The sequence below is a fragment of the Columba livia genome, chromosome 2 (assembly GCF_036013475.1).
Source record: "Columba livia isolate bColLiv1 breed racing homer chromosome 2, bColLiv1.pat.W.v2, whole genome shotgun sequence".
NCBI lineage: Eukaryota > Metazoa > Chordata > Aves > Columbiformes > Columbidae > Columba > Columba livia.
In genome coordinates this window covers 56,168,700-56,182,856 of record NC_088603.1, presented here as the reverse complement: position 1 = coordinate 56,182,856, position 14,157 = coordinate 56,168,700, and the positions used below count along the sequence as shown (strand labels likewise).

Below are 14,157 nucleotides of genomic sequence, written 5' to 3'. Positions count from 1 at the left end.
TTCAGGATTTCATTTCAATGTGTACTATACATATTTGCTTGTCTACTAAGGATCTACTAGGTAAAAATCCTATATGCAAGAGAGACCTGTAGGGAAATAAAATCTATCACACAGAAGTATAGAGTAGGCTTTGTACCCACTTGCAGTGACTGCTTTGCATAAAGACTTTTTCCTAAATGTGCACATGTAAATGTCAAGTTGTGATTTAACCGGATGTGCAGACATTGCTTAACTAATGCTGCTACTGGTAATATATATTGATGCAGTATTTCTTATCCATTCTTTACAGAGCATCCCGAGGATAACTGTTTTTTTTATTAATACTTTAGCTGGAGAGGAAGATGTTTTACTTTTGATTGCCTCATACAAATATCCTTCTAGCAGGTCCTGAGGGTAGTCTGTGGCAGAATTAGTTGATCACTTGAAAGCGAGAGCTTACCAGTCTGCATTGTTAGACATGGGAGCCCTTGAGTAGGTCATTTTATCTTTACCTTTCTGACAATCTTTAGCCCAGAATTGTTCATTTACCTTATGATTTTGCCAGATTTCATTGCCAATAACTTTGATCAGTGCCCTGCTTTGTGGGTCAAAGATTCAGAAAGCAATCTCAGCTTCTGCTCATCTAAATTCTTTGACTTATCAAATAATTTGCGTTTCTGGGTGCATTTAGAAATACAAGCATGCGTATTTTTTTATCCTGAAAGTTTTATACAAATGTATGGTTCACCATACCCTTGTATGGGCTGGGGACTAAGGACTTGGACTGAAGAGCCCCTGCATGAAAACCTTTGCTCAGCTGCTGTCTTGCTCCTGACTTGCAGCAAGTCCCTGTAGCCCCTCCATCTGCCATGCCTGTCTTTGCCATATGCAGCAGGGCCTGCCGCACAGCAGGAGTTTAAATTGCTGACCCCCATCAAACTGGTGTCTTGCAATGCATCACGATGCGCTACCAATAAACATGAGAATTATTAAGAGAAGACAGATAAAGCGTTAAACTGTTCATTGAGAACAAATAGCAACTGGGGATCAAAAGGGAAGGAAACCCGTTTATTTATTATTGTTACTACTACTATTATGATTATGAAATTATTTGTAGAATACTGTATTCCCTTTGGTAATGGCATTGTCCCTAGAAGCATCAGTGAGCTGTTTTTATCCTCCATGTGGTATTTATAGAAAATTTCTTGGAGTGTGTGGGCGAAGTAAGTGGATTTTCTGCTGCTCTCCTTTCGCTTAAAAATCATCATTAAATAGCTGAAAATTAAAAAACTGAATAAACAAACACCCTGATGTGCGGAGCACCACTTAGATAAAGTATTTTTGTCAGTAATTTTGACAAGAGGCACTGGTCCAATGGTGCTGTAGCAAGCCCCAGTCTACTGAGCTGAATTTCTCCCCTGTGGTTCAGGTGCAAACTGCAGCATTTTTTTTTCAGATCCCCAAATGAGAGAAATTCTTCTGTACTCCATGAGACTTCAGGGAAAATATCAACATGCATAGCTGAGCTATCTTTGGAAGTGACCATAGATTTCAGGAATGATTAATAAAGTGAGGGAAGCTCATATCTAATTTAATTATATTTTCATGTGAGCCATAATTCATTAATTTAAAAATTAATTAACTTTAGTTAGCTGCTGGCAAGGAAATACAGATTGGCATTTCTTATAAAGACAACTTTCCCCCTTTCTCTCTTGTATCTCATTGGTACATTTTTCTCAAAATTGGCTCTGATTCATTCATAAGAAGTATGCGACAAGACACTTAGAAATTATTTTATAATTTTTACTCACTGGCCAAGACTTTGCTCCTGTAAGGAACAAAACATCTCTATAGATGTCAAGAATACTTCCATAGGACTGGGATAGACTTTATTAATTGTTTTGTAGGGTCTGCTCGTCAGCTTACACAATCTATCAGAAAACAGAACATACATCTGTGATTCCTACCACAACTAAAGTGCAGTTGTTCAGCCGTGATGGGGTAATGAGTGGGCTGGGATATTGCTGACACAGAAACCTTGAATATAGGCATAGGGTGGTCACATCTGAATGCTCAGACTCAGTGTGGATGTAGATATTCTCTGAAGCTGCATAAACTCACAGGTTCCAAATTGAGAGTGTGCTAAGCTACTCAGCTGCTTTTCAGATTAGTTATTTCTTGAGCATGGAAAAGGAGGAAGAAATTATGGACTCTTTGCCCAGACTCTGTGCACACCCAACTGTGTTTACGAGCTCCAGGGCTGTGCTGAGGGACTGTGGTTGTGTCTTGCTTTCCAGGGTGACACGGGAAGCCACTCACAGCCTTTGCAGCTGAGTCTGTGGGGCTGTGCTGTACCCGACCTGGGCTAGAAATGTCATGGTCTCAACAGCTGGAGCCGAAGTAATTTGCAACCTGTGTTGTAAGCATGTGTTGCATCAGGACCTAAGGTTTGGATAAGAAGTAGAGCAGTATCTTGAGTGGGGGAAGTCGGCTTTTCTGTGATTTTTTTTTTTTTTTTTTCCTAAATTGACAGTGTTTTGAGATCCCACTGTTATTCAGCACTCTTGAAATTATACCTTTGCGTACTTGCGATTGACTCTAAGACTTTTTGGGATGAAACAAGTACTAATAGCAATATATTAGTCTTGCAAGAAAGGACAGAGCCAGAAAGAAAAGATAACGGTATGTGGAAGGGAAGAGATTAGGAAGCTGGCGTTGGAAGTAACCTGGAACAAGAGGGAAAAATAGTAGATGTCAAAGAACCAAAACTTTTTATGTGCCTAGAGTTACATGGTACGGTATAAGATAAACTGAATGACTGCTTGTTGAGTGTTGAAAATGAAAGTAACTTTGGCAATCCTGGAGCCTTCAATAGCTAATATCTCTTTTAAATTTATCTTTTAAGAATTTTGAGGAACCTCATTTTCAAATGTGAAACTTACATGGTAAAAAACGACATACACATAATATACATTTAGGCCAACATGGGGTGTGTTTTTCAGAATACTTTCTAAAATGTTCTCCTGTGCTCCTTTTCCCTTAGCAAGTCAATTCCTACATTTATTTAAGTAAAGTTGTGTGCATGTAAAAAGCTGAAATAGATTTAGATATGTGAGTTATATAATTCATGTCAAACGGACTGATAATCATGATTTCTTTCCTTGTTTTGCTTCACTCTTTGCTGAGGGTGCAGAAGAAAAAGCTAAGAAAGAAGCAGAGGAAAATGCTCATCAGGGAACAGATGAAAAGAAAACAGATGAAAAAGATGAGAAGAAGCCAGCTGAAGATGCCACAGCAGCAAAGACAGAGAACCACAAAGAACCAAATTCTGTGGAAAATAAAAGTGCAGATTCTAATAAGAATCATATAAATGGGACTCGACAAACCGGGGTGAACAAACACGAAACCTCTCAAGGGAAAAACGCAGCTAGGACAGATACGGGAATGGACTCTCATCACCCAGTGGAAGAGAAACAACATGTGCAGAATGGTGAGTTCGCTTCTTCCATTGAAATGTAAATTCAGCCCTAAAATGAGTATCTCAGCAAAGTGTTGGGGGAACCTCATGTCCTGGACCCAGAGCCTCTTCATGGACGTTGTCATAGACACCTGCATATGCGAATCAGAAACTGTAAATTAACTCCCCAAAAAGGTGGAAGATGTTTGAAAATTGCATTAAACATTAAAAAAAAATATATGAGACCCATGAGAACAGATCAGTTGTCTCTTGGCCATTTCACTGTACTTTGCCCCCCAGGTCCTGCTCCCTGAAGAATAATCAAAAAATGGCAGTACAGCCATATATGACTTGTCAAAAACTTGGCTAGTATCAGCCAGTCCAAAACTAGCAAAAAACTCAGACTTGGAAGCATCCTCTTCGCAAAACCAGAGTGAGCACACAGGCTTTGAAAGTCCCAGGCTCATGCAGTGAGTCTCGATGACAGCAGAGGCAGAAATTCTGTTTAAAAAATTCCTGATATGATTCTCATGTCTTTCACTTGGCTGCTGGCTGTTCCCAGTGATCCCTTCATCATTAATGTTTTTTTTTTTAGATTGGAAGGACTATGGGCATCCAAGCTGTCATGCTCTGTTACATGTGGGATTTGTCTTCAGATAACGTTACGTGGGTGAATAGGAATGGGCCCCACAAGGATACAAAAAGGATGGGAACATATGGAATCCCAGTTAGGCTGCAGCAGACTTTTCTGAAATCTTTTGTTTTATGTACTTCTAACAATACAGGGTTTAAGTGTACTCTAGTGATTTTGACAGAACCTTTTTCTGCAATATTGCTCTGCTGAACATGTCAGAAATGCTTTGAAATGTATTATAATGATTTCTGAAAATTAGTGTCTTCCTCGGGAGCAGAAATTCTGCTCCTTAATTTATGGGAAAAGGCCTTTATGAGATACAATCACTGCAGAGTCTTTGGAGACTGATGAAATCTTAACATTTATATGTCTGGGTTCACCACAGCTTTCTTTACGCCTATATGTTAATATCTCATTGTAAAGTATTTGCTTATTATTGCTCTGCCTTTGTAATCTCTTTCAAAAAGATCATTATGATCATGATTCTGCTCTGCTGCTGGCAATATGGCAGGGTAGATATTACAATACTCAAAAGTCCCCTATACATAATAAGTTATATTCAGTGGAATTTCAGAAATTGCGTTGTCAGCTGAGTTTAAAGTCTCTCTCAGTCACTCACTGCCCGTGTGCTTTCTCAGAGACATCCAGCTGTGGAATAATGTATGTGTGGATGTTCATGACCTTTTCCTGCACACACTTAGGGTCAAGCAACTTCTTTATGCAATGATCAAATAAAGCATTATTAGCTCATCAATACCATCAGCTGTCTCATGGTGGATGAAATGTTAGAAGACTTTTATGCTTTGCTATATACATTTTAATTTCATTTCCTGAAGACAGTGTCCTGTTAGAGGCCACCTTCATCAAGCAGATGGCTTGTCCCTGCTTGTAGCTGCTCATACCTCTGTTTGAGGAGTCCAGGTCAGTGGCAGCTCCAGCTGAGGAAGTCACCGCTTGTCCTGTATCATCTTGCTTTCATTTTTCTCTCACCCACACAGTGAGCTTAGGAAGAAAAACATGACAAGTTTTGGCTCTGAATAAGAACTGAAGAGGACATATTTTTTCCATTTTGTTAAATATTTTAAGATTTTAAAGCCATTCCTCTTTTATACTATGATGAAGCTTAATTGGAGAGATCGATCCTCTGTCACCCAAGAATAACAAATATTGCCATGGCTAGGGCACAGTGTGGAAGAAGGAGACCTTGCTTCTCTACAATTTATCTTTTTTCAAATGGTTCCAAAAATAAATATCCACTGGCCATGACTATTTTGAAAGCAGATGATATCCACTTTAAGAAGTAATACCTATAATCTTGATCCAAAGGCTGGGAAGTAGTTATAGTAACAAAAATAGTAACAGAAATGGAATAAGTGTCACTTAAATGCAGCTGTGCAACATACCTCACATTTACAAAACTCTGAAATGAGGCTTTTGCAGCTTCTTGTGTTGAGGTGTGGGTCACAAGTTTGCTGCTACTCCTCAAGGGGGAAAGGACAAGCTGCCTGCTCCTGTCTGGGCAGCCTGCTGTTGCTTTTCTGGACATCTGCAGGAAGGACAGACACCTTCTTTGCCACTGCTTAGACACCACACTTGAAAAACCCCTCTTCCACTAGAGCTGTCCCTTTAAGTTATTTTGTATTTGATCTTGCATTTGGCATTCTCATTCAATGAAGGGATGATCTGGGAAGGTTTGATGTGCTCTGCTGTGTGACTAATAGATGACAGAAAATGAGGGTGACTTTGGTTAACCTTCCTGGCCTCATAAAATACACCCCGGCTCAAGTTGCCATTTTCATTCTGCGTCAACCAGCGCTCTGCCAAAGGCCTTGCTGTTCTGGTGTGCTACAGAGATTCTAAAGCCAGTGATCAATGCTAGGATAATTCTTTGTTCCCTGATAATGTCATCAAAGCACCAACACAAATGAATCTGTGGATAAAGGACACTGGTAAGAGGAAGTAAGACAAAATTGTATAGTACTTTTGGATGTATCTAAGGTGGTTCTTTAATGCAGAGACTTATGAAGTATTGCAGGGTCTCAGTCCTTTAAAAGCATGCATGTTTCAGAGTCCTGATTTTGAAATGATGGTTGTGCTCAGTTTTTTGATGGCCTGCATACAACCAGAGGGAGTATGAGTTTGCATGTGCATTTAAAAAGGTGTTAACAATTAGAATAGATTTTAAAGTAGATTGCAAAGCTTGATTTTCTGTAGGGGTTGGAGAAATTTTTTCTCGTGATTTATTCTATGAAAATGTGTTAGTCCAGTTCATTGTGCATTCAGACCTTTTCTCCTTAGGAACATCTCCTTTGGATGTTGCAAATTGATTGAGTTACAAGCATTAAAAAAGTGCAGTCTGCTTATAGTATTTCTTACTGCTCCTTTCTAGGTGAATTAAAGGAAGAAAAAAAGTTGGACAAAAAAGATCAGTCTAGTGTGGGGAATGAATCAAAGCAAACAGATGGTAAGGACAACATTTTATTATATTTTGTCACCAATTTTTATATGCGATCTATTGTTTCCTAAATATCTGCAGTTTATTCTAAAAAAGAAGTGTGGTAACCAGAAACAGACTTAACAGAAACAGTCATTAGACTCAAAAAAAGACATTTCCTAGGGGAAAATCATCCCTTTCACATAATGCCTAGTACCACTTAGTTGTTATGTTGGTAAGCCTTATCCATCAATTTTTGTGCAGCGCATGCAAGAAAAATCCTGGATTATTGGAGTTGCTTAATAGGAAATGCGGATTTGTGAGGTTCTATCCTTTGAATTACTTTGGGCCATATTCTGCTCTCTGTTAGGACAGGCTGCATGGGAGGTGCAAAAAAAAGAGCTAAGTAAAAACCTGCACAATGTGTCCCTGTTTTTCATGATCGCGTTTTATGCTATGCCAGTACAAACACAAAGCTTTCTTGACTGAATTGTCTGAGGGGAAATTTGCCAAGTGCTGTCGAACCACAAGTGTGGAGAGTAAACAGGAATGAGCACAGCAGTACAGAGGTCCTATTAAAGATGCTATAGAAAAGAGATGTTGCTGGAACTTTGTTGAACTGAAGCAATCCCAAGCCGTAGGATGGTTTCTTGGGCATCTGAGAATAATTTCAAATGAGTCTGAGCCTAGTGGAGAGGTCCACAGACATTTTAGTAGCCTTAGGAAAGTGGAAAAGCAGCTGTAAGGTCTGTGGCATGTTTACTCTTCTGTGCCTCCTCAGCTGTGTACCACAGGGCTCTGAGATTGTATCTGAACCCACCTTGCTCCAAAAGCAATTGCTAAAGTAGCAAAATAAACAGAAACAAATAGTAGAGCTAGCATTTTTTTTGTGTGTGTCTCAATGAAATCCACTGAAACACAGCTATTCCTAAATGTAAATAATACAGTACTTTATTTTGATGGTCAAGAAAGACATTGTAAGACATTGTAAGTACTGCAGTTTAGAGTGATACCATATTTTCTTTTATTGATTCCTTTTAAGAAATTACTTAAAATTCCCATTGCTCTAGCAAAGTGGTAACTAAGACGAAAATGCAATACCTCAACTGAAAAAGTAAAAAAAATAATCTGGAAGCGTGTATTAATTTTAGACACATAAATATGTATTTTTTTTAAAGAGGTCCCTTAGCAACAATTGTTTAGGAAAGTTCAGTTATTTTGTTAAGAGGTCATATTATTTACACAGTTAAGTGTCTGTCAGGAAAACAGTCTTGAACAAGTAGCATTCACAACTCTTCCTGTGGTCATGCAGAAATTAAGCACAAATACTCAAATAACACGCAACTCTTCAGATATTTGTGTACATGTGCAGTGCTATATGTAACTATCAAGGCCTCAGAAGAACTAATGAGCAGAACAGCTACTCTCCCCACTGCAGTGGGTGATGGCTGAAACCCTGGCAGGACCAGGTAGACACAGAAGCACTGGGACTTCTTTAGGAGAATTCAGGAGCATCAGCCCAGCCAAAAGAGTAGATCCAGGAGTCCCTGACTTTGAAGACCAGGTTACATTTGAAGGTCTGCACTCTCAAGGTCTTAGAAAGATTAGGGACATCTATTAAGTTGGACAGGAGGACCAAGTAGTTAATGTTTCATGATGACTTGAAGATTGCGGGTGTGAATTTTGTTCCTTGCTAGTCTTTGTGTGGTGTTAGTTATTGAATGTCTACTTGTTCTCCTGTAAGAAAATGTTCTGCTTGTCCCCTAAGGGAAAAGACCAATACGATGGGACTAGTTGATTACAGTGAATAAACAACTGTAACCGTGCAAGGACAATTTGTGGTCTGAATGTTTTTCATTCAGATGCTGTAGAGACAGATTATAGCTAACAATCTCATTGATAGAAATCAGGAGAAAATTTGTGAATGATGCAACTTAGAAAGGAAAGCACTAGAGTGGCGCTTGCTGTGACAAATGCAGTGCAACCTGTTCTGTCCATTACTCAATCCAGAGGAAATCTCCTCACCAGCCATTTGAGGGATGTGGAGAAAGGAACATTATCTGTGGATAATACATAGCTGTTTGCAGACTACTGAAATGTTTACCCGAACATATGCTTTTTCACATGCTGGAAAAAAAAGATTAAGTGGGGGAGTTAGACTGAGGTTACAGCTATAATGCACTCACCACTTGTAGTTTGCTGCTGGGTGAAACTCACCCTGGGCTTTTGGCAGGGTCAAGGGTACTCGTGTTTTAGAGCCTCTGTTCAGTACATAGCTGAGGTATGTTTGCATTAAACAGGTTCCCATTTGTGCAAATTTACCATGAGGGCTTCAACTTTCTCACCACCACCCATTAGCATCAGCTTGAGCCTTGCACCCAGCTGAGGTCAGTCTGCTGCACTGTCCTACTGCACAGGCATCCTGCACCTGGAAAAGAAAGCTGCAGAGGATATGTTGCATAAATCTTCAGAGGATCTGTGTCCAAGTCGATTTTTGAGCATGTAGAAATTAAGTTATTGTAATATCTTGTGATGGGAATACACACATACCAGTGTGTTTCAAAAAGGTGGACCCAGTTTCAGGTAGTAAGAGTTTCAGATTGGGTCAATCTTCTTGAAACACCCTGTTTTTCTAGTACATTTGTCCTTCTGCTACATAGGGAACCAAGTGGTCAGGGACACACAGAATAACGATTCCATGTGGACAGGAGAAGACATTGAAGCTGCATGTCTACACTGTAGTCACAGGTGTGAAATGTAGCTTCTGGCTAAGAGTTACCTTGAAGCTACACAAAAACAGTTAAGTGGGCACACCTCCAGAAATGGATCAGGCTCACTGAGACACTGAGGAACATCCAGCATCTAGCCAGAGTTCATACGATTGAGTCAATCCATACCAAAGCCAAAACCACCCGCTTTAAAGCTAGCTTGAGGATGCCTATGTAAGCTGCAGCATGCCTTAGATTTCAGTCTTAACTGCTTTAAAATCCTGTGGGCATCTCTTGAATGTAGGCTGTTTTCCTTCTCATATTAATCTAATCTTCATATTATTGTCTTTTTTTTTTTTTTCTATGGGAGGTACTGCTTGTTATTCAGTACTGCCCATTTTTTTGGTTCCAAGAAAAGAGATATGGGGCTGCCATTTCCCACATAAAGACACAGTCCTGTAAGACACATCATCAGCACAAGTATTTCATCAAATGTTTCCTGTGGGATAGAACATTATTAAACCATTTGGAAAATCTGATTTTCACGTGTGAAATAATTGCTTTTCGACACTTTGAGTGGAAAATTGTAAGCAGTCACATGGAAATAGTTTTTATCTACATTCACAAACTTTATTTTTTGCAGCTGCTTTTTCTGCTCACAAAACTGACAACAAATGAGAATATTATTCTTCCCCATTTCAAACTAGATATAAAGAAGCAATTTTTTGCTCTGAGGGTGGTGAAACACTGGCACAGGTTGCCCAGAGAGGTGGTAGATGCCCCGTCTCTGGAGACATTGAAGGCCAGGCTGGACGGGGCTCTGAGCAACCTGATCTAGTTGAAGATGTCCCTGCTCATTGCAGGGGGGTTGGACTAGAGGACCTTTGAAGGTGCCTTCCAACCCAAACTGTTCTATGATTCTATGATCACCACTTGCACAGGTTATCTCTACCACTTCCTGATTTTTTTTCCTACTGTGAAAAGATTCTGCAATGTTAATAAAGAGTTTTCAGTGCAACTCTCTGTTCTGGTGACCAAAACACAGTTTGTTCAAACATTCCTTGTCAGTTAGCAACTGCAGACAATTAAAAGGTTCCTTTTTTGTGTTTGTCTTGGGAATTTATTATTCTAGTAGTATGCGTGTTTTCAGGTTATATAGCACAGAAATATGCAGGATACTTTGATTTTGAACAGCTAGTACAGGGAAAGCCTACTGTGCCCTGGGTATGTGTGACGAGTAGCAATGCTCCCACCTTGTGGTGAAATCATAACTCTGCATTTTGACAGGTCATAATTTCGATAATATAAATTATACATTCCTCTACACAGTGCAACATAATAGAAGAGAATTGAATATAGTTAATATAGTTACTAGAATATAACATAATATAATACAGTATGTAGCCTTTTAAATAGGCTGTGTAAAGACTTCATAACAGGCTTGCAAGAAATTGAGGTTTTAGCTATCTTTATTTTGATTTTGTTAAGCTATACAGTTGCTTAACAGTAGTTAAAAGCCTTTCCTGTATGTTCGATACATCGCCCATGCCAACATGTAAAGCTGCCTTTTGATCTTAATTTTTCTTAGCAATCATTCCTTGATCAGCAAGTGGAAAATTCCCTGATTAAAAAGTACAGGCACTTCTTTATTTTCTGTCCCAGTGGTCCCCAAAAATCAAGTGGCAGAGGAGCTATCACAGAATGTTTTTAACTGAGAATGCCTTTGGTATAGGAACATGGTGGTGTGAAGGAACTATGACGATGGCTCCACGATTATCACAGACAGAGCTGAATTAACGAGATTCTTTCCAGCTTCATTTAAGGAGAATGCAGCTTTTTGCAAAGCTGTTCAACCGTTTAAAAATGGTCTGTCTTTGCAGCCTTTTGTGGAAACAGTTTTCATGTGTGTCGCTCTAGCCAAGACCACTACGTAGCCATGAACACTTAGGCAGACTGCTGACAAAACACTGCTCATGTAATGTGAATAGTGCCGATGTTATTTTAAAAGAGGTTAATCAAGTATATAAATGAACAGCATTTGTCTATATCTTCTTGAGAGAGGTAAAAAGGTAAATTTCAGTTCACATAAATAATAGTGTCATTTCTATTTTTATTCCAAAAAATAGGCTGATTTCTCCATTATTGTTGGATGCAAAATGCCCATTTCATTTTGTAAGGCAAACACATTGGATTCCTTCTTGCTGCTTGGTAGTGTTCTTGATACTATACGTCACAATCCAGCAGCAGTGGCAAATTGGAATTAGTCTAAGACTACTTTGAAAGATTATTTCCTTCCTTTTCTTACTTCTTTTTATGGCCTGGTAGTTGAGTTACGTTAGAGGTTATTACCTCAAGTTAGAAATCGGAAAGCGTTGTACTGGTACCTTCTGGAAAAGCTTGCCTGAAAGCATGAATGCATTTTGTTATCCAAAAAAGGCATATTTCAACGCAACTTATCTCTGCTGAACAACTGTTCCGTAGTAGTGCAGTATAGGATAACTGGAGGGGGAAAAAGCTTCTGTGCTTTTAAAAATCCTGTTTCTGCTCTTTTGAAAAAAATGAGTGTGTCTAATTTAGCAAGCGGCACTTGAGGCAAGCTGGAATTTACATAGAGAGATGTACTCTGAAGAAGGTTTTATGCAGTTTTAATATCAAATAGAAGATGAACATAATGTGATGTGATCTTTGAAGTTAAATGCAAAATACCATTGTCAGCATCCTGACCTCAGGAACATTATATCACAATGACATGCGTGCTTGATGAGAATATGAGAAATACGTAGAAAGACACCTTGTATAATTATGCAGATGATTTTGCAGCTTGTCAGTTTTTTGAGTGTGTGTGTAAGTCTTATGAAGCCTACCTGGTTTTCCTTCAAGACTTCCATGTATCTGTTTTTTAGCCTGCTTTCCATTGTGCAGGCCATGCCAGGTAATTAGAAAGTCCTTAGGATGCTTGATTGCTTTTTGCTTCTACTTTACATGAAGTCACAGATATATGTGACCAGTTTAAAAATTAAGAATAGCATTCAGCTTGATTTCAGATTTAAGTGAACATTTGGAATATTCGTTCCAGATTCATGATGGAAAAAAAAAATCACTGCAGGTACTTAAGTAGGTTTTTCGAGTAGTTAACTTTATGAGGAATGTTTTTTCAGGTTACCTTTGGTCCTTTAAATATAGTTCTGCTCAGAGATAGCATACGGCTGCATTGCTCCTTGGGGTAACGTACATGGTCCTAGAGGCATGGAGGAACATATATCTTACACAGTACATTGCAGAAATTCCTCCTTGATTCACACAAGTCAGGGAGTGGAGCTGTGACCTTTCTTCTGTTATACTCCTTCTATGGCATGCTCCTTCTTCTTCCATGTAAGATTATTTGCCTGTACAATGATGTATAGAAGTTCTCTTCTTCAGAAGCGGAGAGTCTTCCTTGCTCCCCAGCTGCACGAATTTATGTTCTGTCCAGTGACAGTGAGGCCTCTTTTTCCCCATGCAATGCTTAGCCCTGAAAGAGAAACAAGATCATGTCCAAAAGGAATGACTGAAGGGGAGGAAGAATATGAAATGACTCCTCAAAAGCGGTCGGTCACCTTTAGCTTTCGTCTTATCCCTTCCACATGAAACAGCTAGCTTCCAATTTGAGCATACCAGCTATAGGTATCTTAACAGATCAGGACTCTGACCAGGTAGTTTAAGTAGAAGCATTACAAAGGAAGGAATCCAACATCCAACTGTGTGGGAATCCAAATATAAAGACTGCACTCAACAAACTGCCAGCTGGGTGCTTGGTGGGTACCTTCGATGCCCTTGGTGTTTTGTGCTAGACCTGCTGCCTGGTCATGCCCTGGGGGCAGAGGCAAAGGGACATCAGTCCCCTTGGGCTGCCCAGTCTGCAGTTCTGTACCGTTCAATCCACAAAAGCTGGACAAAGAGAAGAGACAGTCAATTTACAGCTTAGTTTTCTGAAACTCATACCTTAGTAGTAATCTTTACTACTTATTACCATTCATTGGTCCATTGCTCAGCAATTCATTCTTCTGTCTGCTTTTAAACTGCTGCTTTGCTATTCTTAATATAAAAACTTGGAACCTGGAGGCTATAAAACATGTAGAAGAAGAAAACCAGGAAGTGATATTATTTGAAAAGTGCTATTTAGAATCGGGCAAAAGTATTAAGGAAATGAAGAAATTCGAAATGATTGTAGAAAACTGAAGAGGCACTGAAAAAAATCCAAATAAAAATTTTGCTTTGAATCGATGTTTCATTTTTAGCCAGCTTTAACTAAAAGGTAAAATTGAAAGTTTTGTTTGAGTTAAGTGGAAAGTTGAGCTGATCTTTCATTTCTTCTCCAACTCCTCCCACCAAAAAGACCCCACTCCCCAGTAATTGTTTTTGTCATGGAAGAGAGAAAGCAACATCTGACCCAGAGCTAAGCATTGTCCTAATTTTTCAGTTTAGTCACTCAATCAAAGAACCTATTATTTGCCCAGTGCTAATTACAAAATTCTGATTCATGTATTTGGCTGAAAACTTTGTTAGCTTTGATTGTTCTTTTGCCTGTGGCAGCCCATCCCTCTTGTTCCTTGAAACGCACTGGAGTTTTCATTTCCGTCAACAATGGAACAGCTCATTATGAAAAGCATGATCGAGCTTTTACATCAAACATGTTCAGACCTTTGAATTATGTTTGATTATCAAATATGGAATAAACTTTCACTGTAGGTTGCTTTGCATAGTAAGTGTCCAATTCTTTCATACATGCTTTACTCAGGAAAGTCAAAAGTTATTTGGTGTAACCAAAATTTTGCCAATGTATTCATTGTGTTTTTCTCTACTGTTACCTATTTCCATAATGTAGTGGTAAGCAAACAACATATATTAAAACAAAGCTAATATCTTTCTTCCATCACTGATGTGATCTCAGGTCAAGTGTAATGCA

The 14,157-nt window shown here is 39.0% G+C and overlaps 1 protein-coding gene across 16 annotated transcripts in view; it reads left to right on the top strand.

Annotated features, from left to right (window-relative positions):
• The window catches only part of PDE1C (phosphodiesterase 1C), a 387,838-nt gene that overhangs the window by 342,795 nt on the left and 30,886 nt on the right, over positions 1-14,157 (top strand). For all 16 annotated transcript variants that reach the window (XM_065052072.1, XM_065052071.1, XM_065052069.1 and 13 more), the window contains 2 exons: positions 3,173-3,469; positions 6,460-6,534. In XM_065052072.1, coding sequence (XP_064908144.1) covers positions 3,173-3,469; positions 6,460-6,534 — 372 coding nt within the window. The remainder of the gene's footprint in view (positions 1-3,172; positions 3,470-6,459; positions 6,535-14,157) is intronic.